We start from the raw sequence: 27487 nt of genomic DNA, 5'->3' as shown, positions 1-27487 counted from the left end.
TTTACTTGAATATTTCAGAGTGAGGACAGCTAGCTCAAGTCTTCTCCCTTCTTTGAGTTCTGGCAATTGTTTTGAAGAATTAAGACTTTCTAACCAAACTGATTTCGCCGTTGTATTGATGATTAGTGTGCAGGGGTGGAAGTAGCACTTTGGAATCCTTTTAATACAGAACTAAAGCCATTTGTTGTTGTGATGCAAAATTTTGGGAGTTGATTAATAGCTCTGTATATCTGACCAGTCGGGTTTTGAAAGTGATCCCCCTGAAATCAAATAATTTTGTGTTTATTACAGCCCAATTAGCTTTCACGGGTTTCTTCCCTGATATGGTATCTCATTTTATCGACTCTTATCCTTCTAGTGTACTCAAATTTAGTTATTTCACTTCCTATTGAGAGTGCAGTAGCATAAGGATGTTGCTTCTATTTAGAATATTGTATTACCCCTTGAAATACTTTCTCTTGTTGACTACAGAATATATGACATAATTTCAGGTGTTTTTTCATTAATCAAGTTTGTAAGGAGTTTATGATACTAAGAATTGTCCAGAAGCAGTTGAACTCATTTGCTGTCAGATTGAATGAGATGAGCCCTGCTGAATCCTTAATAGACAGATTAAACACACCATGTACATTAAAAGCCTTTGAAAAATCAGATGTCATTTTCTTAGTTTTGACAGTTGGTCCTGAACATATGGCTGAATATATTTCCTCAGAAGTGGAACTGCTTCTGCTGTGTGGTGTAACTGCGTAGGTAGTGAAAGGGCTTATTCCCACATTATGAAATGAAAGTATGTTCTCTGGTAGTCCAGTACTTTTTCCAGCGGATGTTATATAACTAATTGTTAATAGAGCACCTATAACTTTCATTAACAGTTGTCCATCTGTTCCAGTGCGAGCAGTTTTTCCTTGTTGCCCTCCTGCGAAGGTGCAGTGCTTCTGGACATGTCTGCCATATTGTCCATTTTATTACGTCCTTCAAGGTTAGCTGAGCTCATTGAGATATTTGTGACTTGGAAAAAAAAAGGAAATTGTCTTGGATTCACATTACGATCATCTAAACTTGTTAAATAAGAATTTGATCTGTAATTTGTATTTTGGTTTATTTGGTGTTTTCTAGAGAGTGGGTTTGTCATTGCTGAGGTAGTTGGAGAGACTTCTAAAGGAGAAGATGACTTTTCCATATTGCCCAAATAAACAGTGTTAAAAAGTGTAATTTGCGGGTTTATCTAATGGTTCATGACAGCCTAAAGATGGGTAATCATTCTATCTACTGAACAGTTAGCCTGCCTCCCTTCTTTGGACTGTTTGGTGATTCTAAGGGCCTCCACCATAAAAGACATCCTGGAGGGAATGTCCATTCATTTATCGACAACTGGAGAGAAGTGTCAGGCGGGCATTATCTTCCAACCTACACTTTACGCTAATAGAGGTGAAAAGAGCCTTTAAGTATAGTAGCCTTGTATCAGTAGATCACACACAGATCGCAAGTGCTTAGAGAAGTTCAACCTGTTTAAGTTTGACAGACTGCCAGTTAAGTGCAGTTCTGTTGCTTCCAGTAATTGACATGAAACATTCAAAGTATCATTGAGATCTTTGGAGTTTTTTGCAATGATGGATAGGTTCTTTTAATGCTGCCGCTTGACTGACGACTAATAGATGATTTGTCTGACTGTAATTTGGAGTGAATCTCATTTCAGAGCAAAATTCTCTTTTTCTATCATATGAAATTCAGATGGAGCAGTAGTCCAGTGCTGCTGGGTGATCCTTATTTAAAGATATAGCATTAGCTGTGGATAACTTGCAGTCAAAACTAAAAGCTGACTTTCTAGCTACCTGCTGGTAACTGGGTTAGGAAATATGACCATGATAGTAAGTTGAGTGTCTTCAAGGAAGAGTGATTTGTGTCAACAAATGCATGGATCACTGAACTCAAGGCGAGGGCAGGAGGAGTTATCACACATCTGTTGTAGACAAAAAGGTAATCACATTATTGGTAATTTCATTAGTGCCCAAATTCTTCTAAAAAAGTCTCCAGAGGTGCATCACCCTTAATGAAATTCTTAGGTTATACGGGGGGTCACATATCTTTTGAATTTGGCAAAATCTTGATTATTTTTCAAACAAATTCAGGTAGCATCTTCAAGAGTTTCTGGTTATTCTTTTTTCTCAGTTTTAGTGATTAAGGATTTTTTGAATGGTCTTGAAGGTTGTTACAAGGGTTAGAAGTCTTGCTCGACTTTGGGAGCTAAATATTGCTCTTCAAAAAGTTTTATGGAGCTGCTTTTGAACCCATTCCAAAGGCTACTCTGCAGCAGTTATCTTGGAAAGTATCCAGTTTGTCTGCACATGGCACAATCCACGCTGAATTCTCAACACTTTATGCACATTGTTCCGTAGGAGTTTGGTTACTTTAAGAAATCACCAACCTTTTCTCCTTGAAGTAATTTCCGATTGCCAGATTCATGGTACTATAGCTCTGCCTACATCCCCCCCGCTTCCTTTCTTTATAGCAGAGGGGAGGGTCTGTTTTCCTCACTGATGTATAAAAGGGCATAAAAGGCAATTGAAAAAATGAAAAGCTGTGGTTCTGTCTTCACTTTTTTAATTTGTTTTTTGATAAACCAGTTTTATTAATTTTTAGAACAAAAAAGGTAAGGCACAGCATGTCACAAAGCCAGCACATTGTCAGTTGACAGGCAGTCAGTTGACAGACAGTCGCGTTAGTTTGCCTCCAGACACAGAGAGACCATACATGCATAGAACAATATCAGCAGTGGGAGATGACCTAAATGAACCATCAAGCCATTTGGCTTAACCATTTCCCTCATATTTTAGTATGTTTGCGGGGGCATCCCTGCACCTCATAGACTGGTTTCTCCTGCTGAGTACACCAGTCCACACCTTGCCTCGATTTCAGTAGGGTTGGTGAGTCGTACTTGCTCCAGCCTGCTGCAGTCTCTCTTTTGGCCACTAACAATACAGTTCCTACAATAGAGCAGTCAGCTCTTGTATCTCCCATATCCTCCATCACCCCCAACAGCACCACTTTGGGGGTATCCGGTCCTTCCAACCCATAGTCTTGGTGAGATCATCAAGAATCCTTACCCAGTATCGGTGGATGGGAGGACATGTCCATTTCATATCATAAAAACCCGCAGGAGTAGTCCCACATCTAGTGCATGCAGTTTCGGGAAGGAAACCAGCCTGGTGCAGTCTAGCAGGGAAGAGGTAGGCACAGGTAGTATGTTTGTATTAGTCTAAGGCACGAGGACATAGTGATAACTCTGGGCGCCATTAGTGCGTCGCCCCACTCCTCATCCTCCAATCGACCCAGCCACTGTTAGCATTTGTGTCGGATATGGGTCAGGTTGCCTGGGGCATTGTTGGATAACAATTTATATATTTGAGATATTGCCCCCCCCCCCCTTTTTCAGTGCCCCCATAAGTAGTTTTGCTTCCCATGGGCTGTATTTCAGAATGGGATCAGTGCTTCTTATGTGTGTATGAAATGCATCGTAAAGTTGGAGGTACTTGTAAAATTGGATGTGGGAGGGTTGGTAGGTCATTTGTAGGTCTTGAAATTAACACGTGTTCCCTTCCATACGTCCCCGAGGTGAGAGATATCCAGCAGATCCCACTTGTCAAATCCTTACAGTGCTGCTCATTCTCAAAGCCAGGCACCTCTCCAAAGGGGAGTCTGCTGAGTCTGGAGATTCACCCATCAAGTGTGCCTTAGGGCCGCCCTCCACGCCGAGAAAACAATCTTGGTCCCTGGTGCCATGGTTTTGGGAACCGGGGAACCTTAAAGTATACCCAATGTCCGAGGGAAGCTAAAAATCGTGAGTTCAAGACGACATGGCGGGTCTGACCACCCCCTACTGAACTAGTCATTTAGAACAAGGAGTTTGGTTGCCAGGTAGTAAAGATGTGGATGAGTCAGCCCCAATCCACCATCATATTGGCCTCTCTGATAGTGATGTATTGCCAACCTATGTCTAGTGCCCCACCAAAGGAAGGATGTTATGGCCCTGTCCAAGGTACGGAACCATGGACGTGTCATTGGATCCAATATATTCTGAAAGATGTATAGGAATCTTGGGAGGATCATCATCTTAAAGAGCGCTATGCAACCCAGTACATTCAGTGGGAGGGACTGCCATCTCAGCAGGTCTGCATGTGCTTGCCAAGTCAGTGGCTAGAGGTTTAGGGTCCAGGTAATCTCAGGGAGGAGCGCCACCCAGATGCTCATATATTTAAAACTAAGCCTCTGGATGGGGACCACCTCTTGCCATGCAAAACAGTCTCGCAGCGGTGCTAGGTGCATCAAGAAGGATTTAGAGGGGTTCATGCGGAGACCTGAGGCCTCTTCACAACATCGCAAGAGGTGGACACTACGCAGGCAGGAGGTGGCCGGGTCTGCCAGATAAAGGACATTGTCCGCATTTAATGCTATGCGATCTTCGGGATGGGTGTCCCATCTCCATCCCTTAAAGAGACAGTAGCTCCTAAACCGTTGCGCCAGTGGCTCAATAGCCAGGGCAAAGAGGAGAGTGGACAAGGGGCAGCTCTGACGGGTTCCTCTGCAAATGTGAAAGGAATTGGAAAAGATACCATTTATCCAGACTCTGGCCAAGGTGTTAACATATAATGCTTGGACTAATCTGCTAAACCTAGGACAGTATAAAGTAGCTGGTAGTACTTAGCAAATGTTCCAGCCACCTCAGGGAGTGTTGTCACCCTTCTACCCTCCATATCTACACTTTTGGGGACAATTTGGGATAACTGCTGATGGGGAAACCAACCAATAAAGCAGTTTTCCATTCTTATTCTCCTCCCCGCCCCCTCCCAAGCCATAGACACTGGCCATGGAGGTTTGCCAGAGATACTTTGCTGCCTCCATCGAGTGGCTGCGCATTTCCTCCTGCAACAGTGTCCGTTAATGGGAGGCTGTTTCAGAGGGTTGTGTTGTCAAGGTCTGTTCAAGCCGGAGAGCTTGAGCCTCCAATTGTGTGATTTGCATTATACGTGTCTGCTCCTGAGAAGTGTATAAAACCTTTGACAAGACCTCGTATCACTGTCTTACTGGCAGCCCAGAGGACTCTGGAAGACGAAACGGAGCTATCATTCATGTCGAAGTATGCCTGAAGCTCGGTCTGCAGGTGTTGGATGCAAGGTTTGTTTTGCAAATGCCAGGCATTGAGCCGTCACATAGGACGATTCCCCGCTCTAGTCGATCCAAGAGTTACAGGAATTGGGGTGTGGTCAGATATACCTCTGGGAAGAATTTGTATGTGGGAAAGGGTACCACAATCTGTGGCAGGCATCAGGATAAAATCTATTCTAGATAGTATATGTTGTGCAAGTGATGTGTGAGTAAATTGCTGACTATTCGGATGCCAGACCCGCCACACATCACAAAGTCCTAAGGATGACAACCAGTCTGAAAGTTGCTGTGCAGCCCAACATCTGGAGGTGTGGGGGTTGGGGACCGCATTGAAGTTGCCTCCTATCAGTGTCTGCCCATGGAGTCGATCCAATATGACCCCGGAGAGTTCCCTCAGAAAACTGTTGGTCCCGGGAGTATGGGCACATGGGGGGGACATTCCCTAGACTGAGTGTACTCATTCCCCTCTGGCGTACGGTCAGTGCCACAAACCACCCCCGCCCATCCCTCACCACCTGATCAACCTCCATCGGGAAGGTGTGCTTCAGGAGAATAGTCATTTCCCTAGATCCCTGGGTGAACCCAGCATGGTAGATCCTATTATAGCCTCGCCAGGCCAAAAAGGGGCATCGCTCTTCCAAACTGTCAGTTTCTTGTAGTAAAAGGACATCTGGCTGATGGCGGTGGGCAGAGGTGAGCACAGCCATGTGTTTCACTTTATCTAGGAGACCATTAACGCTCCGTGATAGCACCTGTAGGGGAAACAACCATTTAGTTTTGCAGATTAATGTTCATCTCGGGGGGAGGGATCCATCCACCAGCACTGCCCCACCTGCATGCGTCAGGTGTGTGTAAGCTTCTGGAGTTTCAAGCCACCAATATCTAGTGTCTGCCCCTGTGAATGTGTGCCTAAGTTTACTGAAGACGCAACAAAGTGGTATTGGATACATACCCATACCAACCGGGATACTAACTTTCCCTCAAACATGCTTTACGCCCCCTCCCAATCCCCCTCCCCATACTTAGCCACAGAAGCATCTGATGCCCATATATAAGAAACCCTCTGTAATAATCATAACATAAAATTAACGGACACTGGTTCACCCTTCCATAACCTAGGATTCAGTTGCACAATAGATCACCCCAACAGCTGGAATATTCATACAGCACAATCCACAGTGCCAAGTATCTGGACATAGGAAACATGTCAAAATGTGGGACTCCGGGATAGATTAGTGTCACTATTAAAGTGCCTACTATCAGGGAGAGCCTCTCCACTGCTTCGATGGTGCGGTGTCTCGGGCCTTTTCAATGATATCTCCTCGCCGTCGCCAACAGGGAGCCCTCATGGCGCCTTTGCGGCAGAGATGTGGATGGCATCCCCCGGGCCGACCCGTGCCTCCGAGAGCAGGTGCATTCCTTTTGAGTTGTACTGAGACAAGGCCCAAGTCTCAAGTCTGCCCGGGCAGTGGAAGGGGGATGATTCTACCCAGGACAGGTCAGCAGACGCTCTTCTGTAAGCCATTCCCATGCAGATCCCGTTGTCTCAAAGAACCATGACTTGCCCTTATCAACCACTCTGAGTTAGGCTGGAAACAGGAGTTGGTAGGTTATACCCATCGCCCTGAGTGTCTGTTGAACCTTTAAGTTATAATCTGCGCTGTTGTTAGACCTCTTTAGTATAGTCCGGGAAAAGAAGGACTTTAGCATTCCCGCATTGGATATCTTCTCGGGTCCGGGCTTCTTGTAAGACTGCATCCCTGTCTCGAAAATTGGAAGAAGAAAAAAAACGGACAATTACTGACCTGGGTTTAGGGCCGTGTGAAGGCCACATAGTCAATGCCCAATGGACCCGCTTGATTGCAAACCAGGGCGAAAGGCAAGTCGAAGGCATCAAAGTTTTAAACCAGCCTTCTAGATAGTCTTTCATGGGTTGGACCTCCATGCCTTCGGGGATGCTAGTAATGCATACATTGTTACGTCCAGAACGATTTTCGGCATCTTCGGCACACCGGTTTAGCTCTGATGTGCGCACCAGAAGAGTTGAGATCTGGGGATTTGAGGCTTTTCACTTTATCTTCAACCTCAGATAGTCTTGTTTTGGCCTCCATGAGCCTGGACGTGACATTATGGAGATCTTGGCAAAGCACGACGTCAACCCTTACCCCTCCAATCTTTGTTTCCACAGCTTCTCTTGATGACTGGACCGGCTAAAGAATCGTAGCAAGTTCCTCGTACGGGTGGTTCGTCCTACCGGATCAATTTCCCCCTTTGGAGGCTGTCGGCGGGCCGGTAGTAAATTGGTCCATGCATGGGTGGGCAGTTGAGGAGCTCTATCTTTGCCCATGTTGAGGTTGACACGAGGATGTAGTGTAGCCATTCAACCCGCTTGTCACCCTCTCGTGACAGCATGAGCAGTAGAGCCCAGAGGACAATATTGGTGTTTTTACCCCAGGAGACAACGGCAATTGAAGGCCAGAGACACCTCGGTTTACCAAGCTCTTGGGGGGGGTCAGGTCAAGCACGCACAGCGGGCTCTGTCAGAGTTGGTGATGAGGGGTTTGCCACTGTTTGTAGTGCCAAAAGCAGTATAATTGTTCACGGCCTCAGTCTCCATCACTCTGTAGCCGCACCAGGCTCGCCTCTGTGTCTCGACCCACTTACCTCAAGCACAATGGCACGAGCAGTCGAGTGTAGGGATCTGAACGAGCTGATTTCAGTAGAAGTGCCCAAGAGGAGGAGGTTCTTAGCATCTTCAGGGGGCTTCACTGAGCAGGCAAGGTGCTCTGTTCCAGTAGCTCCCTTCATTGCCCCGGGTCCAAGACTCCGCCTCGTCTCGGATTGTTCTTTTGCCTCATCTCCAGGATGGTCCACTTGTGGAACATTCAGGGGTCTCTACCTGTGCCCAACCCCCCCTCCCCCCCCGTCCCCACCCCCGCCCGCCTTGTCCCAGAGGTGAGGTTGGGAGGGGGGTGGTGATGATGTCAGACTCTGGACCAAAAGCTCAGGCATTTGGGTGACTTGGGATATCCCTTCGTCAGGATGCAGATAGAGATGGATAACGGAGGGGTCGGGAGCATTCCTAAGGTGCGTCTTCTATCTTGACACCTCGGCCACGCCCTGTCCTCATTACTTCTAATAGGTCTCAGCTACTTTAAGTAGTATGCAGAACTACTACTTCAAGTACAAAAAATACATTTTGGTGCTATTGTAGATGCTCCAGTACAGATGCCCTTAAAGTCCATACTTCTGATCAAAGAGGTTTCTCAGAGAAGTATTGTTTTTTGTGTCCGGGATTCATGAACATTAGTGAAAATCCAAAGACTAAGTAAATTGTATTAATAATCCTACTTCACAATCTTGGGAATCTTCCCTTAAAGGCACCAATACTGCATTGCTGTACATACGCTCAACCTTTCATTTTTTTCGCTTTTAAAAAGATGCTGAACATGTTTTAAAACAGATTGCTTTCATTGGCAATTGTAGATTTTAACCAAAAATGAGCCACAAGATGGGCAGAGTAAAAAAATAAATAAAAATAATAATAATAATAAAGATGTTTATTTTAAGTAAGGTTTCTGTATCATACACATTTGGAAAAATATGTAATGTTGATGAATTCAGTGAAGATTCAGATGATGGAGACTTTGGTTTCCAAGTGGCTTTGCATCCATATATCTAAGGTTTATTTCCACAGCGAACATCCGACCGTTGAAATTATAGTGAATATTGTATTTGTGAATGATTTGTTTCTCATCCAGGAGCTCCTGGGTTTATGCGATTTATAAACTGTAATCTACTGAACTGTGTGTGTTAAAATACAAAAACTACTTTGTTGTCCTTTTTTTCTAGACACCGCAATCATGTCATTCTTCAGATAAGAACCCCTCCCTCCCCTGTTGTGACTAAAAATGTCTTGTTGCCTAATTTGTGTTCGATTTCTCCACCCACTAGTCTTTTCCTCTACTATGCACTGCTTTGTATGTTTCAGTACCTTTTCGCTGTAGCTCACTAGAAGTTGATTTCTAGTCTTGGCAAAAGCTTGTTGTGAATATTGTGCCCTGTCCTAGACCTCTATTTGACCTCTATTCAAAATTGTTTTTGCTATTTGTTTTTTTAATAGTGATCCTTCCATTTTCAAATCTATCGAGCGAATCTTTAAAATCTGGGAAGAGAGAGGTGTCTATCCCGAAGAGACCATTGCATCATTTAAAGGTGGTTTGAGTATGTATTTTTCTTTTGTAATATGTGTTCAGATTTGTATTGGTCATATGATATGTGGAATGTTTTGGAACGTGTATAACAACCATAAGGTGCCTGATAAATATAGTTTAATCATATCAAAAAGAAAAATCTAATAGTTATTAATGCTAGATTTGTGGAGCTGTCCATGTTTGCATCAGCTGGAGTGATAAGCTTGGCTTCCTTGATTGCTACGAATAGGGGTTCCCGTTGTCCCCATATTAAATATCAGTTTGTTAACCATGAATCAAATGTCTGCTTTTATTTCCCAACTGATCAGTCAGTGTGTTACTATGTTTGAAAGGATTCCTAGAGATTGTCTTGAATCATGCTTTTTCCTGACATTGTAAGTGCATCTTAGGGTGTTCTGCTTCTTTTGTTTTTTGTCAGTTGGGTGGGTGTTCCACTTGTTTTATGTGGGACGTGAACCTCTATTCTGTCAACCACTTGATTCACTGGGAAATTCTCACAATAATTTGTGAAAATAAAACCTTTTATAGACCCAACTGGCATAGATGCAATTTGTGATGTTAATTTGTTAAGGTTATACCATTATTAGCCTTTGAATTGGTCTTTAGTGAATTAACGCCTTTGCCTTCTTATTTTCCTGTGGGTTAAGTTTTTGTGGTCAGTTCCTGCTTGTTATAAAACGGTCCTGCCTATGATCAAGAATCACGCCTGTCCTACTTGAGGCAATTTTCTATTCTTGTGCAGTATTGGTCTCTTTTGTTGTAATAAAGACCTACAAGAGCAGTTTGTGAAGCTTTTAGGTTTGCAGAATTGTACCTGTCTTCATTAGTATTAAAAAAAGTTTATTATACTAATATTAATTGTAGTAATCCGTATACACCTCTTGCTCTCCAGAGTGAGTTATTTCTAAACACTGATGTTTGGTGGTTTAATTTACAAGGTGTTAAGATTGGTCTGAGTGGTACTTTAATGTGAAAAGGGGAGATTAAACCAAACCATAGTTAGAACTGGAGTTGCCGTTTTCACTCCTTTCTGTAGCGTTTGGCCCTTAGCCTAGCCTACTGAAAATTTTTCAGAAATATAGAAAACAAGCAGATTGAGACCTGGAGGAAACATTGCTATTAAATATACCAACGTTTCAATAAAAACATGCATGTAGCTGTGAAACACTGGGGTAGAATATAACTATAGAATTGTGTTTCTTTAACTGGGTTGTGAAATAGCCTGGATTATAGCAAACCTACATCTGTACTCATCCTCTTGTATTTCCTGCTGATCTGATTCCTCTAATATGCTCCAAATCATTTATCTGATGGACACAACATGTAGTGTATTTTGTAAAGAAATTTAATTACTATTGTTATCAAAAATATTTAAACATCCCTTTTATATCAGCTAGGTGAAAAATCTGCCTTTCTCTCACTGGCAGTTGTGCAAAATATGTTCGGACTTAAGGTTTTAAAATAATTTATACTGTATAAGTAGTTTTGAAGGTTGTTAGTGCTTTTATCACCATTTAAATAAATTTCACTGTCTTGCATATAGAGTTGCCAGAAGTCTCTCGTTGCTCAGTCTAAGATGCAATCTATGACAAAAGATGGATTCTCAAATGCACTTGATAATCTTTAATGCAGCGGGCCAATGTGTGGCCATTAAAGCTACTGGAATATTTATCTCCCTGAATGGGAATTGGGTGTGAAGGTTTTGTTGCTTTTAATTTGTTTCTTTTTATAAGACACGGGCTGGGGGAAGCGCGAACGAAGCAAGAGCAGCCGGACCAAAGTAACGGAGAAAGTTGTGGAAGGTGAGAAAGACTAGAGAAACTTATCTGAGTCTACAATGGACATGTCTAACACATTCCCTGTTTTCATACACGTTTAACAATTATACTTTCTTTTATGTCTTTCTCCTTTCACTTAATCTTGGGGGGATTGTGACACATTAAGAGGGGGTTCTCAGTGTTTATCTCCTGCATGTCATTGGCCGTCCCTGCTTTATGGCCACTAGCCACCGCCCTTTCTTTTCTTCAGTCTATTGAGCTCTGCACTAGTGCCCCATTCCTTTTTGGTGCACTAACATGTCCTAATGTTTCCTTTTATTTGGGATGGGCCAAGTTTCTCTCTGCATGACCACAAATAATCTGTTGTCCTTAAAACGAGAATGAAAGTGATTCTGGAATGCATCTTACTTATTGCAATTAAAAAACCCATACCTGCAGGTTGCTAGGCAACGTTTGCCACATCCACGGGGTTTACGTCTGAAATCCTCCTGTGGCAAACTGAACATAGTCCCCTTCAAAGGTGGCACTCTCTGATCCAAAGAGGCATTCTCCCCCAACTCTCAGCACATCCAACACTACATTAACATCCCAGACAGAAGAGTACTTTGCAAAAGACGGCTTCATTACCCTCACATGTCTCTAGTCTGCTCACCAATACATCCTAACTTTGACACCACCATCCCCAAAGCATTTCCTACTGCAACTGCTGAGTCACTGTTTATAGTGTAATCCTTTTTCAGAACGTTCTTTTAAGAAACTTAACACATGAGATCAGTCAGAGCTAAAGGTTCCTGCAACTCTAAATCATGAAATTCCCTTGAAGGGCCCATCATCTATGCAGGGAGCTATCAACATCAGATAATCCACTGACAATTCCATCATGTCTGGAAACAATTCTGCTTTCTCCATATTGGAGTGCCTGCTGCTACTGTCTTGTCAATGTCAAAAGTGTACTTCCACTCTAACTCTATCAATCATTCCATTTTTTTATTTTTTAAGAAAACATGTACTTTGCATGCTGCTAGATCTAGTTTCCACCTGAATATTAGTGGAATATGAGAATTTAATTTGCAAATAAGTGTACCCTGTAGGTTCATATTTGTTTGCATTACTAAGCAAACAGCTTGCTGCAGTTCCTCTTCATCCACCTATGCATATAAAACAATTTGTGAGAGGACCAAGTCTATAATTCTACCCTGTCATAATTTTAGCACTCTGTCCAATTCCTTACAGTGGTATTTTTCCTCCATTGCTTGGGAATGTCATAACCTTCGCATCCAACAGGGTAATGGAGTGGAGAAAGTTTATCTGCTAGTGAAACATTCATATTGTAATCTCTACCTGACCGCTTTCAGAATTTCCAGATGAAACCTAAAAGCCCAGATACTACGTGACATGATTGTGCAGAGGATATTCTGGGGACAACAGGTGCTTAATTAAAAATGAGTCAAACATTGTTTCCTAAATAATAAGTGCATTGCTTGAGGCCTATTGTGCTTCGTGGGGTGTCATTTTTTGACTCAAAATTACCACTTCTGGCTCAGTTACAGTCGGATGAAGTGGATGGTTCTAATTCTAAAACCTTGGATACTTAATCCCCTTCAAAAGAAGTATACATATTTTTTTTCGGGGGGCTTTTCCTCTCATCCTAGTTGCCATCAGCACCATCATGACTCATTTTAATTGTATTCTTCATCTTCCGGACATTAGTCTCATTTCCATTTTTCCTATTGACCATAAGCAAAGAGTCCTCATTGGATTTTCATTTATAGTGCATCTCACCGACTCCACCACTGCAGCCTGCCCTCACATTGACATTTGGACTTAAAGTTATTGCCCCTTAACCTTGCATACTCAATACCCCTGTGATCTTAAAACCGAACAGATGCTCTTGGAACTGTTCCGGCAGCCAAACAAGTGGTGAACCAACTGGATATCTGGTTGGATATTCAATTTACTGTTGATCACCAGGTCTTTATGGTGACCTCCTGCCGTTCTGGCCTGCTAAAATGCCCCTGGAACATTCTTTGGCTCCTACCATGTTCCACACAGAAAACCATAATTTCGGGCCTTGATCACTTCCTGCCTGGATTATGTAACGTCCTTTCTTGAAGGCTTCCTTACAAAGACTTCCAACTATTCAAAACACAGTTGCACGTCTCCTAGGCCATAATCCCAAATTCTCTTCTGTTGAGTCTCAGCTAAGGGAACAGTATTGACTTCCCATTATGAAGCACATTCAGTTTAAGGCTCTATTTTTCACTTATAGAGCCACGAAACACTCGGGTCTCCACTTTCCTCCCTGCAAGATCCCTATTCTCAGCAAATGTCAAACTGGGCCAGGTTCCTTAAATATCCTGTGCTAGACAGGGAGGACTATCGTTCAGATATCTGTCACTGAAGTTGTGGAATTCACTCCTATTACATTTTTGTCTTAGCCCATCTGAAGTTATTTTCCAGAAACGTCTGATGACTTGGCTATACTAGGCACTGCCAGGCTGATTGAGGTTGAAATCTGTTTCTTCCGCAGTGCTGGTAATCCCTATTTGGATAGCCATGCGCTCAACATAATAAATAGAAATGCTCTCAAGCTTCTTCTCAATAGCATCATTAATGCTCACCACACTATTCCTCTTTTGCTCTATACTTTTTGAATCTTCTGTTTCCAATAGGTTTTCTGCTTACACTTCTGCCTACAATGACCATAACCCCTTATCTCTGCTACCTCAAGAACCTGGCATTAAGTGGATTAATCTCACAATTTACTCAATCTTCTAAAATTGCTTCTTCATAATGGGAAAAGTATTTGTCCCATTCTTTGAATAGGACAGCCAAATGAGTCACATGTATGGTGCCTTCCAAGTGCCTTGTATGCATATCTTTCCTCCTCTCTAGAGCGACTCTCAAAAGCATGAGTCTGCAGCACTTCTCAAAGATAGAGGACACTCGCATTCTGGCCAACTGTGGCAGATGCGGTTGTTTTGCTTAGCTATTAAATAGTGAATAATACCACATAAGCACTAACTGTACAAGTTACTTTTCATAGAAAACAACATAAATAAATAATAAATTCTGTTCAAACATTGTGCTATTCCATGTATCTATCATGAAAAAGTATGAGTTGAATTCTGCTTCCTATACTCATTTCCTTTAAGGGTGAAAGGTAAATTTGAAGTAGACAGGCTTAATACATGTGTCTGTTGCTAGAGCCTTTGTGGTAACTTCTAATAAACAAAACAAATCTTCATCTCACTGATTTATGCATGCTTCCCAAAATGAGTAAGACACATCCTTCATGTTGTCAGAACGTTCTTGTGACCATGTGGCTGAAGCCTCTTTCTGAACCCATGCATCTTTGTGTCCAAGGGTCTGGCTGGGAAGATGAAGTATGCGGCTGCCGTGGTATTTCTGCTTGAATATTCTACATCTTTTTTTAGATAATCATCTTCTGTGCCCATTCTTCATTCAACCCATGTCAGAGAAAGCATTTCAAGGACATGAGTCTCCCACATAAATGTTAAGACTGTCTAATAAATAGGTCTGGTTATCCACTTTTGTGACTAACAGTACAGAGGGCATGATGTAGGGCTGTTTCTGGGCTCCCGATTGGATTGTGTCTGTTGAAGTACGTTAGTTCATACATTGAGAATACAACTTTTGAGAAAGCTGTCTCTGGCTGAAGTCTGCATTGTTTTCTCATGGATAAGAATACTCTATAAGCTCTGCAAACAATCGGTGTTAAAACTCGAGTTAAATGTATTTTTGGAGACCGTGCAGCACTTCCCTATATGGCTGGATTAAATACCTGACTATATTGAACATCACCCAGCTCATAATATGCAGTCTGCTTGGTAATGAGTCTTCAGAGAATTAAATCGGAGACTTTTGAACAGAGGAGTGAATATGCCCGTTTTATTTTTCTACTACGCTTTCTTCTGTTTGAACTCCTACCTTCTTAATTTGACCTGTGATGGCAATAATCAACTTTGGTTCTACTCAGGTTGGATGATGTCGGGGAGTGTAAATGAATTGACATGAGGCCAAATTGGGAGTTTAAATGGAGGGGTTTGTGGGGCCCAACACTAGGTTTCTCCTGGCTTCTCATTAATGAGACACAATTTCTGTGTCTACCGCACAGAGGCTTAAAGATCTTGGCCAACTTTTCTTCTAGATTTCCATAATTTTCTGCATGTACTTAAAGTAAATTTGATCATTGTGCATATTGACAACATCCCCCTCCCCCTTTACTTTAAATAATTAGCAGTGGAGAGGTCAGATCTTCTCCTAAAAAGATCAGAGGAGATTGAAGTAGACCATCAGTCACAGGGTGTCATCCACAGTTAAACAGAACCCGGGAGCACTCAGTGAACCACTTCAGTGTGTCAGTTTTCTAAGACCCATTACTGGATAATAATAGCAAGCTGGCCGATCTTAGGGTCTACTTGCAATCCTTTTAATGACAAATGTACTCTACTTGATTCTTTTGAAACCTACAGCATTGTGACAGCCTTCTAGTCTAATTTGCTTTTCAAATACTCAACTAAATATGGGTTGGTATTTGCATTTTTGGTTGCCGTCCTTTTAAAAGAAATAAATAATTTCATGAATATCTCTAAAATGTTAATGTCTGTTTTTATGCATTGTATTTCAGTGGCAGCTGTAAATCCAAAAGCAATACTGAAATCAAAAATTGTTGCAGAATTCAGAGTAAGTGACAACTGTGAAGTGAAGCACATACAATCTTGGAATGTATTATTCTGTACAGATGTTGAATTGAACACATTTTATGTATTGTTTTCCCCTCAGTCCTTTCTTGATTATAAATAACATGTTGTATTGCAGTTTGTAAGCCTTGTTCGAGCTTTAGGGTTGAATAGCAAGTTTGCTCTGCTTTACAAACAGTAAAAACATAAGAGCAAGTCTCAATAATTGCAATACTCAGCAGTGCTTAGAGCAATGTGTGTTTTCAGCTCCTAGGCACAAGTGTCTTGTACTCAGTGCAAAATCAAAATACTTGGCAATGTAAGTAGTTATTATGGAAAGGTGCTTTGCATGACAAACCTTGAATGTTTCATACTACAGTGCCTTTGTGTGATTCTGAACCCTTTGGGCGTCTACATTGTACTTTAATAGTGTGAATCAGATATGGATTACCAGTGCATCACTGCTGAGCAGGACAGCATCTGATTGAAAACAAAATGGGTACAAACCATCCACATTCATTGGTATTTTGGACTGATAAGCAAGCAGGGAGTTCAAAAATTAACATTTCACCCTACTACAGTTTTGTAATTGTCCATTTATGTTGTTCAATGTAACTAGTGTGCTCAACAGGTTGTCTAAGACTGTCTTTCCTACGTGATGTCAGTGAGGCACCTTTCGGTCTTTGTGAAATTGCGCATTTGTTCTAGCCTGATTGTATGATTCTTAAGGGGAAAACATTTGAATTCATTTTTTTTTTTGCTTTGTTTTGTTTATACCTTATTTTCAGCCACAGGCCCTTATCGAAGAGTTGTTGGCCTATAAATGCTCTGTGGACCAGATTGACTTGAAGGAAAAACAGCTTTCCACAATGAGAGTGGATGTTTGCAGCAGCGAGACACTGAAACGTTTGAAAGGTATTTGTTGCCAGCAGCGCTGTTGCTGCTTCATTTATATTTTTTCTATACATTTTGTGTATATTTAACATATGCTAAAGCTCCTCTTAAGTGAGAGCCACGTCTGTACCTGATTGATACTTCTGCAAAGGAAACCTACTAAATAACTATTATGTAGCAATTGGTCCAGTTAGGAAATAATACTACATGAGAAGTAATACAGTTAAATAGAAAAAATAGGTATTATGAGTAGATTACAAAGGAGAATGGAAAATAAAGCAACACAAAGAAGACATAGTGTGGAACTTGTCAGTAATAGCTCTGTAAAGGAGGGCTTAGGAGGCTGAAGAGTTGATAGAAGAAATGATTATTCTTTCCCTTTTAGGAGTGGAGGCTTGTCTGATCAGTAAGTGATAGGTCCCAGATCATTAATGCATACCAAGAGATGGCTGGTCCTCCTGTCATCCTGCAGCTTCCAACTGACACTTCTAAATGTAGATTCATCACCTTAGAATAATTCCCAGGCTTGTTCAGGAAACGTCTTCAGCAGTGCTTTCGTACGCAACTAGGTGGCACTGTGTGGCTCCATGTTGACTTTGTACCACTCAAAGTGAAAGACTAGAGCTGCATACAGGTGCCACCACTGTACCTTTCAATTATGTTCCATTATTTCCACATCTTCCGACCTGGAACTCCGTCCCCATATTTCTTGGCTTTCCGGCCACTTCTAAAAATGAAGTGCAGTGTTCTAGGAAATGATATTCCCACCCAGCACAACAGGTTTCAAATCATGCTGCGACTGAAGAAAATAAATATCGATAGCAGAGCCTCACAGGGCGTGTCTTGGGTGTCTGGGCTCCGACCACGTCTCGAAGGTGTGTGATAAATGTGTGATCATCCTCCCAAAGTCAGTCAAAGCTGCACGTCGCGAAAAGCAAGAAAAAGTTGTGGTCTTCGCATTGTCAGAATTTGGAACAAGGGACACCCAGGATGATGATAGCGGTAACTTTCTACCACTTTCTATGCAAATAGGACCTTTTCTTTGGATTTGCAAGCGGTCAGTGGGCTTGACACCTCTCCTAAGGAATGCTTTGACTCACCTCTTGGGCTACAAACAGAAGAAAGTTTTTTCTTTTGAAGGGTAGTCTAGATCTACAGACATCAGCTGAGACCAAAACAAGTGTCCCGACAGATACATTGCAGTCTGGGCAAGCTACTGCTGAGCTTCTTTTTTATCAAGGCTCTCCTCCATACCCAGATGGCCCCTTTGCAAAGCCTGGTTCCAGCTCATTGTTAAATAGGCAGGTGGCTAGTTGTCACAGACCGTATCCTGCCGATCCCGATTTTCTTACCAAACATTATAGATCGTTGTGATTCAGGCTTCAACTGGTGTAGTGAATCTGAATCTGTTCCCCAAAGTCCTCTAGTTACGGAATCTAAGACAAGGGAGAGTTTGGGCATGCCTACATTTTTCTTGACTAGTCTGGAGTTGCTGTTGGTGAATGCTGCTGGCTTACTGGGTCTATGCATGCATGTCCATGGGACAGGGCCAGCCAAATCTTGCCGGCAGGCCTGAAAGACCTTTGTGCCTTTTGGCACAAACAATTCATTATGGCCAAGATGTGGCCAAATATATTATCCACTATGACCTTGATACTTCCATGGTTTGCCTGGCACCGGTGTTGTCCTCCTCCAACATGCAGGGATGTGCAGGCCTCCCTCATCTATATACCCTTTAATTGGCCATGTATCTACATAACATGGTAACCCAAGATTTGTCAGGTACCTTGGGTAAACACTACGGCTGCATTTCAAGCAGACAAGCATCGTCTCCCATGGCTTGGGACGCATCCATTTGGTTTCTGGTGTATTCCACCCAGAGTTTTGGACCATTATCCTCAGGTTTCATGCCCTAGGGTCTGCTCATTTTGCATTACCCCTTGAGACTTATGCGAGGCCTATTTTTACTCGGTTATATTTAGAGTATTGATGATGATCGAGTTATCTTAAGGATCAAAACATTCACTAAGATCGTGGACCCTATCTATATTATTGATTAGCCAATAATGGGACGTGCTATTCTTGGTTCCAGATACACACTTTTGATCACTATTGTCATGTGTGCATCACCGATAAGATAGCACCCAGCAAGTTTTTCACTCACTCCCACTGTGCTGTTATACAGTGCTTTCATAAGGAAACATTTTTTGATTATTATTTGGAATAAATAACCATTTGGTTGGTCACATTGTTGCATTCATGTTTCTCGGGCCGTTTTGCATTTGTTTGGTTGACCTTGGTATTTCATTGAGAAGACCCTTGTATCTGATTCCTGCCAAGCAGTGTCCACGTTACTTAAAATGTACAGATACTATTCTAAAGGCTGGGTGTATAGACAATGACCATCTTCTCAACCAGTTAGGCAGCCACACCTGGCCTTTCAAGGCCTTTGAAGCAGGGCTGCAGGCAGCAGAGATCAGTCCGACCATTCTTGTTCACCTATTGCAATAACCACCAAAACAATGTTATTCTCACCATTTCCTTGAGCCAGAGATGGACAGGGAGGTGTCTCGGGCCTATTTAGGACCTTCAGTCTCATTGCAGAATGACAAATTAAAAATGGTCATGCTGCTTCTGTTTGCCCTGTATCCGAGCGAAAGGATGGTGTACTTGAATGTGCAGGACGCATGTTTTGTTTTGCCAGTTTTTTGTTACTGGCAGTTCAAGGTAGGCCCAGAACATTTTCAGTTTTCAGTGCTTCCCTTCAACCTCACCAGCACCCATAGTTTGTTCCAGACAACTGGCTATTGAAGGTGGGCGCACCACAGTCCGCTGTAAATCACCCCTAGACCTTTGTGAACCTCCTGAAACTGTTGGGTTTCACTATCAATGAGCCTACGTCGCACCTAACTCCTCAGAGGCTTCCAATTATTTGAGGTTATGTTGGGCACAATGTAGTTCAAGGCTTTCCTTCCGCCACAATGGTTGTATATCTGTGAGAACAACTCAGACATATTAACCTCCTGCATCACCCTTCTCAGCTATGCCAGTTGGCACATGTCGGCTCTGCAGTGGAATCTGACGTTCCAGTGGGCCGCACCAAGGAAATCTGACAGATCTTACCCAGATCGCAGAGTAGATGGCTTGCAAACTTCAGTAGTGGCTGCTTGAATGCAGTTGGTGCAGTGGCAGGCCAGAGCTGAAGGTAGTAAAAGACGCTTCTCTGCTGGCCTGGGAAGGTCATCTGAAGGTGGAATCTTCGAACTCTGGTTTCAGACAGAAACGTGTCTCTACACACATCTGCTGTGAGTTGTGAGCTATTTGTCTCTCAAGGCCTTCCTGCAGCCCATTAAGAGGCCCTGGTTATCACTTAATATACCACCAACATTTACAGTGGCAACTGGCAGGGTTGTGTGGGGTTCTGTGATCAAGAACAAGTGGACACAAGTCATCCCAGTAGCTCCTGATTGGGCTCTGGAGTATGGTTTCTGGAACTTCTGAGTTGAGCATCTGTCCTCCTGCTAATTTGAGGATCTTCTGTTGTAGCTGCAGGACACTGAACTTCACGCATATGTGTGTGGTCTACACCTACGTGCGTGAATATTGGAAATTTTTGACACTCCCAAGCGGTTTGTGATGCTACACTGGGACCTTAACTTGGTCCTAACATCGTGTGCTCCCTTTGAGCCAATACGCAGTTGCTTGCTGAGTGTCTTGACTTTGAATACTGTCTTACGCATATCGATTACGTCTGCTTGTAATATGAGTGAATTCCAGGCACTCCTAGGGAAACTGCGATTCACCATCTGTTTCCTCGACAAGTTGTTGCTATGGACCCAAGCTTCCTTCTTGCCAAAAATCACGACTCCCTTTGATGTTGTGTGGACTTTCACTCTACTTGCATTCTTTGCTCGCCGTCTTGACTCTGAGACCCCAAAAAGGCTTTAATCTTTTATTGTCTTCATAAGCATCATCCTTTCCTTTCACATCAGTCTTATCCAGTTTGAAACCTCCGACCTTTACACATTAATTTCATATTTGGTTTTTAAGTGGTGATTTGAAGAGGCTTCTTCTCGATGGAGATGTAAGATGTTAGTATTTGTGTTTGTCTACACGTTAATCAGTTTGACATTTGAAACACTTAATCCTTTTAGCTGGTGCACAATTTAATTTGGGTTACATGTGCTTTGCTTGTTTAAAAATAAAATGTGGTGAGCGTATACAGGAGAAAAAGCCAGAAGTCTCAAAAACACATTAATTCCACTCCTGTTCTGCCGCTTCTCAAAAACAATGTTATTTGATTTTGCAAATTACCACTAAACCTGTGTTTGGTCCAGGCTCCAATCCTTCTTTGGACCTGTTGTAAGGTCACACTATTTGTTCGCCTCCCTGAAATCACTCTGTGTTCTCAAAATGCAAGCTGCAAGACTAATATGCTACTATAACAGGAAGAACGATAAGTGGACATCACTCCTTTCTATGCGCTGTTTGCCTCAGCCTCTATTTCAGACAATAGAAAAGCATCCTCAATGCAGCAGAGGGTGGAAGAGTGTACGCCTGCTGTGTCAAAATGTTCCCCGCTCCTCACCTTGAGTTGGAATCCAGACTTGCGGCATTCAACCTCCCATTGGCCTCCGGCATCCAGCCACATAATTGTAGCCTCTGATTCCTCACCCAAACCTTTGAATCAAAAGCAAATTCTGTTTTTTTCACATTCCAGTCTTCAGTTTATGCATGTATTGGGGATAGACTGTTAAACGTTTGTAAACACAATATCAGTACACAACTTCTCCATAAATTAGTTGCCTGATGGGGTCGCTTTTTTTTTGTTTCTAATGGCACTGTCCCTGTGCTGTACTTGCTTTAATGTATTGTTTAAACAGATGAGTAAATCCACTATTTGTCAAAGACCCTGTGAATTGGAAAATAAATGTCACGTTGTGGCTCACACATCTGCTGTGAATGAACCACTTCTGAGCTTATCAGTTTTTAAATGAATCCATTGAACCATATCCTTATTGTGTATTTGTAAGGAAGTGGCTCTTTTTGTATGGTAACAACCAAAGTTTTGAACAGATACTGCTACTTTGGTGCATGTTTGATTGGCTTATACCCAGTTAGCATAAGCTACCTCGAAGTACCTAGCGTATAGTACCAGTGGTACTCAGGGCCTGAAAGTTAGGGTGTCAACTCAGGGACTGCAGCACTTGCGAGTTGACAGAATAGCGCACTCTGGGATAGCTAGGTTCCACACTTTACAGGAAATTGTCATTAGGTGGGAGGAAAACCTAGTAGCCCATTGGCTAGTGACCATGACCACCACTGAAGGCACTTTTGTAGGAGGCTGGCCTGGCTTATAGTGGGTTTCTTGTGGTACTTACACCTTGTGCCAGATCCAGTTATCCTTTATTAGTAGAATAGAGGTGTTTCTAGCAGCTTAGGCTGTTCGAGGTAGCTATAGCTGAGCAGCTTAGGCTGAACTAGGAGCCCACTAAACCCTGGATGAAGGTGCAAAAGGGCTGCCTCGGGGTGGAAGAAGCCGAAGATTCTGCAACAACGGAAGGTGCCAGGAACTTCTCCTTTGGAATAGAAGATGTCCCACGGCGTGCTGGAAGATGCAGAGTTGTTTCCACGCAGAAATACCGCAAACAAGCCTTGCTAGCTGCAAGAGTTGTGGTTGAGGATTTTGGGTGCTGCTTGGGCCCAGGAGGGACCAGGATGTCGCCCCTTGGAGGAGGAGACAGAGGGGGCGATCAGCAACTCATAGAGCCCCCACAGAAGCAGGCAGCAGAAGTACAGGAACAGGCACTTAGAAGACCTGAGGACAGTGGTCGACTCAGAGTCACAAAGGAGGGTCCCACGACGTCTGAGTCCAACTCACCGAGTTGGGCAATGCAGGACGGAGTGCTGGGGACCCAGGCTAGGCTGTGCACAAAGGAAGTCTTGGAAAAGTGCACAGAAGCCCGAGCAGCTGCAGATCACGCAGTACACAGGTTTGCTGTCTGGCGTGGGGAGGCAAGGACTTACCTCCACCAAATTTGGACAGAAGGGCCACTGGACCGTGGGAGACACTTGGACCCAGCTCCTGTGTTTCAGGGACCAAGCTTGTTAGGATGAGAGGGGACCCAGAGGACCGGTGATGCAGAAGTTTGGTGCCTGCGTTAGCAGGGGGAAGATTCCGTCGACCCACAGGAGATTTCTTCTTGGCTTCCAGTGCAGGGTGAAGGCAGACGGCCCTCAGAGCATACACCACCAGGAAACAGTCGAGAAAGCTGGCAGGATGAGGCGCTACAATGTTGCTGGTAGTCGTCTTGCTACTTTGTTGCGGTTTTGCAGGCATCCTGGAGCACTCAGCAGTCGATCCTTGGCAGAAGTCTAAGAGGGAAGTGCAGAGGAACTCTAGTGAGCTCTTGCATTCGGTAACTGAGGAATAGCCCAGAGGAGAGACCCTAAATAGCCCAGAAAGGAGGATTGGCTACTGAGAAAGGTAAGCACCTATCAGGAGGGGTCTCTGAAGTCCCCTGCTGGCACTGGCCACTCAGAACTGTCCATTGTGCCCCAGCACCTCTGTATCCAAGATGGCTGAGGTCTGGGACACACTGGAGGAGCTCTGGGCACCTCCCCTGGGAGGCTCTGGTCAGGGGAGTGGCCACTCCCCTTTCCTTTGTCCAGTTTCACGCCAGAGCAGGGCTGGGGGATCCCTGAAACGGTGTAGACTGGCTTATGCAGAGATGGGCACCATCTGTGCCCATCAAAGCATTTCCAGAGGCTGGGGGAGGCTACTCCTCCCCAGCCCTTGACACCTATTTCCAAGGGGAGAGGGTGTAACACCCTCTCTCAGAGGAAATTCTTTGTTCTGCCTTCCTGGGACCAGGCTGCCCAGGCCCCAGGGGGGCAGAAACCTGTCTGAGGGGTTGGCAGCAGCTGCAGTGGAGACCCCGGAAAGCAAGTTTGGCAGTACCCGATTTCTGTGCTAGAGACCCAGGAGTGCATGGAATTGTATCCCCAATACCAGTATGGTATTGGGGTGACAATTCCATGATCCTAGACATGTTACATGGCCATGTTCGGAGTTACCATGCTGACGCTACATATAGGTATTGACCTATATGTAGTGCACATGTGTAATGGTGTCCCCGCACTCGCAAAGTCCGGGGAATTTGCCCTGAACGATGTGGGGGCACCTTGGCTAGTGCCAGGGTGCCCACACACTAAGTAACTTGGCACCCATCCTTCACCAAGTGAGGGTTAGACAAATAGGTGACATATAGATGACTTATAAGTTACTTATGTGCAGTGAAAATGGCTGTGAAATAACGTGGACGTTATTTCACTCAGGCTGCAGTGGCAGCCTTGTGTAAGAATTGCCTGAGCTCCCTATGGGTGGCAAAAGAAATGCTGCAGCCCATGGGGATCTCCTGGAACCCCAGTACCCTGGGTACCTAGGTACCATATACAAGGGAATTATAAGGGTGTTCCAGTGTGCCAATGAGAATTGGTAAAATTAGTCACTAGCCTGCAGTGACAATTTTAAAAGCAGAGAGAGAGCATAAACACTGAGGTTCTGGTTAGCAGACCCTCAGTGATAGTTAGGCACCACACAGGGAACACATTCAGGGCATACATTATGAGCACTGGGGCCCTGCCTGGCAGGATCCCAGTGACACATAGGCAAAAACAAACATACATACATTGAAAATGGGGGTAACATGCCAGGCAAGTACTTTCCTACAACTTTCTGGACATAAAAGCAACAGCCCTTGCAACCAGAAATCAGATCTCACTTGACTGGAGAAAGCGACTAAAGAAGAACTGCCCTGCAGCTACTGGAACTGACAGAGTGCACTGAAGTTGGACTGCACCTGCTGCTCCTTGGGCTAATGAAAAAAACGACTTTGCCTGCTGTGTCCTGCTTGTGGGGAAGTTGCCCCTTGGGCCCAGCCAGAAGCTGAGATTCCAAGAGTCAGTTGGCGGACTTCCTGTTCGTAGCACAGGGCCACAAAAGTTGAAGAAACCTGCTTGGGTGACTTGGTAGCCCATGTCGCCTCTACACACCTCCGTGTAGCCTAAGAGACCAGGACCCTATGCTCACAAGTTTCACCCGAGTCTACTGGATCCAATAGAGTCCTTGGAGTGCAGATTGGTCACCCAGAAGAAAGTTATTGCCAAAAGAAAGTATACGCTGTGTGAGGTGGCTGTTAGCCCAGTGGCGACTAGACGCCTGCTGATCCCAAGAGGACTTGGAAGGCCGTTGATCCCTGTGACCAGAATCACCTCAGTAGGACCGCGGACCTCAAAGTAGCCCCAGAGAGTCACCTTATCACCTACCCAACATCATTAGCATCCTTGAGCATTGTCCGCATCCTGTATCTCTTGCATCAAGGCTACTCCATAGAAGTCAGTGGCAAGGGTCCACTGACTGAACTGAAGACTGCTTTTCTTGACGAGTTAACTGTTTCTTTGGACCTTGCTGGTCCTCTTGACTGACGTCCTTTTAAAAAGTTGTTCATCCAAAGTAACTGAGTAATCGCATGCCAAGTTGCCACGGATTTTCTTTAAAAGAATGTCAAATTTATTGAATTTGCCATTGCTTGTTAGCGGTTAAGTGAAATGCCTTAATTTAATGTTCTACATCTCAAGAACCCTCAGGTTGATCTTTTTCGTTTTGGTGTAATAAATTCATGAAAATATATAAATTGGTGTTGCCTTACTTTCATCAATTGTTTTGATGCTGTTTAAATGCTCTACAATTGTTCCTTTGTAGAAGCATAAGCTGAGCTAAGCATGAGCTAAGGTTTAACAAACAAAACCTGACTGCTCTTAAAGAGGTTGGTAGTGTATTATTAGTGAGGTCATATAGCCACACCATAAAATAAACCCTATTTCCTCACAGTAGTATTTTGTAGATCAAAATATAACCCATCCTTTTCCATTTTTTTAAGTCCCTGCCTGTTGAGAGCAATTTACCATTAGTTAATCTTCATATTTGAGAGACGTTTATTTGCATGTAATGATTTAGTGACTGATTGGAGGATAGGTGAAAATGCATGACTTTTATGTTTGCAATGTAATAGATTTCAACACCACTGTAAAGCTGCTTCCACCCTTAAGATTATTGAAGCTAGTGGAGACGCTTAAAGGAAATACCCATTTTTGTGGCCTAAATCTTTACTGGATATTGATTATTAGTGTTATTCTGCCATCTAGAACCTGGGTGACACTCTCAAAACCCAAAGCCCCCCCCCTCTCCCAAACACACACACACACACACACACTCTCTCTCTCTCACACTCTCTCACACTCTCTGAAACTCTCCCTCTGCCCCCATGTGATGGATTACACATCATTGGGGAGGGAACTTACCCCGTTTAGGTTCTGCCCAGAATTCTATAAATTTGCCTATAACAACAGCCACAAGGACTGTAATCTTTAATTGCTTCAAGACTGCAGGTCTGAGGCGTGTGATGTGCCTGAGTTTCATCCCAAGACCCTAAAGGCTGGAGAAAAGTAAAGGTGGGCATGCAACACCTTGTCCTAGTCCCAACGAAAGAATCTCTCTCTTCAGGACTTGGGACTACTCGGTTATCAACCCCAAAGAAACAAGGCGGCAAAGGTGGGGCGATCCAACACAAAGGAAATTTTCAGACCCTGAAGAAATTATCATTGAGCTGAGGAATATTCATAAAAAAAGACAGGAAAAAGGGGACAATAAGAAGTGCCTCATAACACTATTGGCCACTAGTGGGACACAACCAAGACCTTTAAACTGTAAGTACTCCCCTCTCAATTGTTGTTATGATCTTACATGATCACAAGGAGGCCATAATGCAACAAACCACCACAAGTTGAAAATGAAGTCACCGTTGTGATGAACACTGAGAGCCGGCCTCCACTGCAGTAGGTGATTGGGAGAAGGAAAAGCTGCTCCTGGAAAAGTAGATTCCATTGCTGAGAAGAAAGGTCCATTCCCTGAGCACGGGTGCTCGATGTTGAAAAGAAACTTGGTCACGCAAGGCTAAATAAATGCGCTGATGAGAAGGAAGGAGTTCGGCTCCCTCCAGGGATTTTGAATCCCATCTAAGGCATAGAAAAGCAAGAACCGAGAGGAGGAGCAGGTGAATCTAGAACACCTAAGTACAGTACCTCAAGAGGTGGGTGAAGAGGAGGGATACCAAGAAGGAAGGTCAGCTGGTACATAGCTATTTCAGGGACCTTGAATCATCATCATCATCATCAGCAGGGAGGTAACAGGATCTAGTGACTTGCCTTAAGGGGTCTATAAAGACCCCACATCAACTCGCCAACAGATGATGCACATTAGGCGATTCACCTTGAGGAATAACAAACAGTCAAGTTTCTTCCTAGGATCTTTTACATCGGAGAGAAGAAATCAGTGTGTGGCTATGCTACTAACCATTCTGAATTGCGGAATGGAAGCTTATAGTTGTAGGAAGCTGGCTCTTTATATAATATACCAAAAAGAGCTATACTCTAAAGAGTCCAGGGATTTCCTTACTAGGGGACAGGGGTTTGCTCTAGCAATTCCAAGGTGCTCCATCTAGGACAGTGTGATCGACCAGCCTAGGGCATATCACAGAGGAATGTTAGACATTTGTTGCATACACAGAGTTAATAACTGATACACCCAATAAAGAGATACACACCAATTTAGAAAAAAAACATAATTTTATATATATTTTTTAACACAAAGAACTTTGTAATTGGGTAAATACTT

The 27487-nt window shown here is 43.5% G+C and overlaps 1 protein-coding gene across 4 annotated transcripts in view; it reads left to right on the top strand.

The window, feature by feature from the left end:
* The window catches only part of RPRD2 (regulation of nuclear pre-mRNA domain containing 2), a 162620-nt gene that overhangs the window by 76574 nt on the left and 58559 nt on the right, over positions 1-27487 (top strand). For 3 of the 4 annotated variants that reach the window (XR_011200055.1, XM_069218561.1, XM_069218558.1), the window contains exons 3-6: positions 9287-9387; positions 11111-11179; positions 15807-15862; positions 16647-16773. Coding sequence is in view for 3 of the 4 variants with exons in the window: in XM_069218561.1 (XP_069074662.1) it covers positions 9287-9387; positions 11111-11179; positions 15807-15862; positions 16647-16773 (353 nt within the window). In the remaining variant the exon portion in view is untranslated. The remainder of the gene's footprint in view (positions 1-9286; positions 9388-11110; positions 11180-15806; positions 15863-16646; positions 16774-27487) is intronic. The other variant, XM_069218560.1, reaches the window with a different exon arrangement.

Source organism: Pleurodeles waltl, chromosome 12, assembly GCF_031143425.1.
Source record: "Pleurodeles waltl isolate 20211129_DDA chromosome 12, aPleWal1.hap1.20221129, whole genome shotgun sequence".
NCBI lineage: Eukaryota > Metazoa > Chordata > Amphibia > Caudata > Salamandridae > Pleurodeles > Pleurodeles waltl.
The sequence above is the reverse complement of the archived record's forward strand: the minus strand, read 5'-3'. Positions and strand labels throughout refer to the sequence as shown.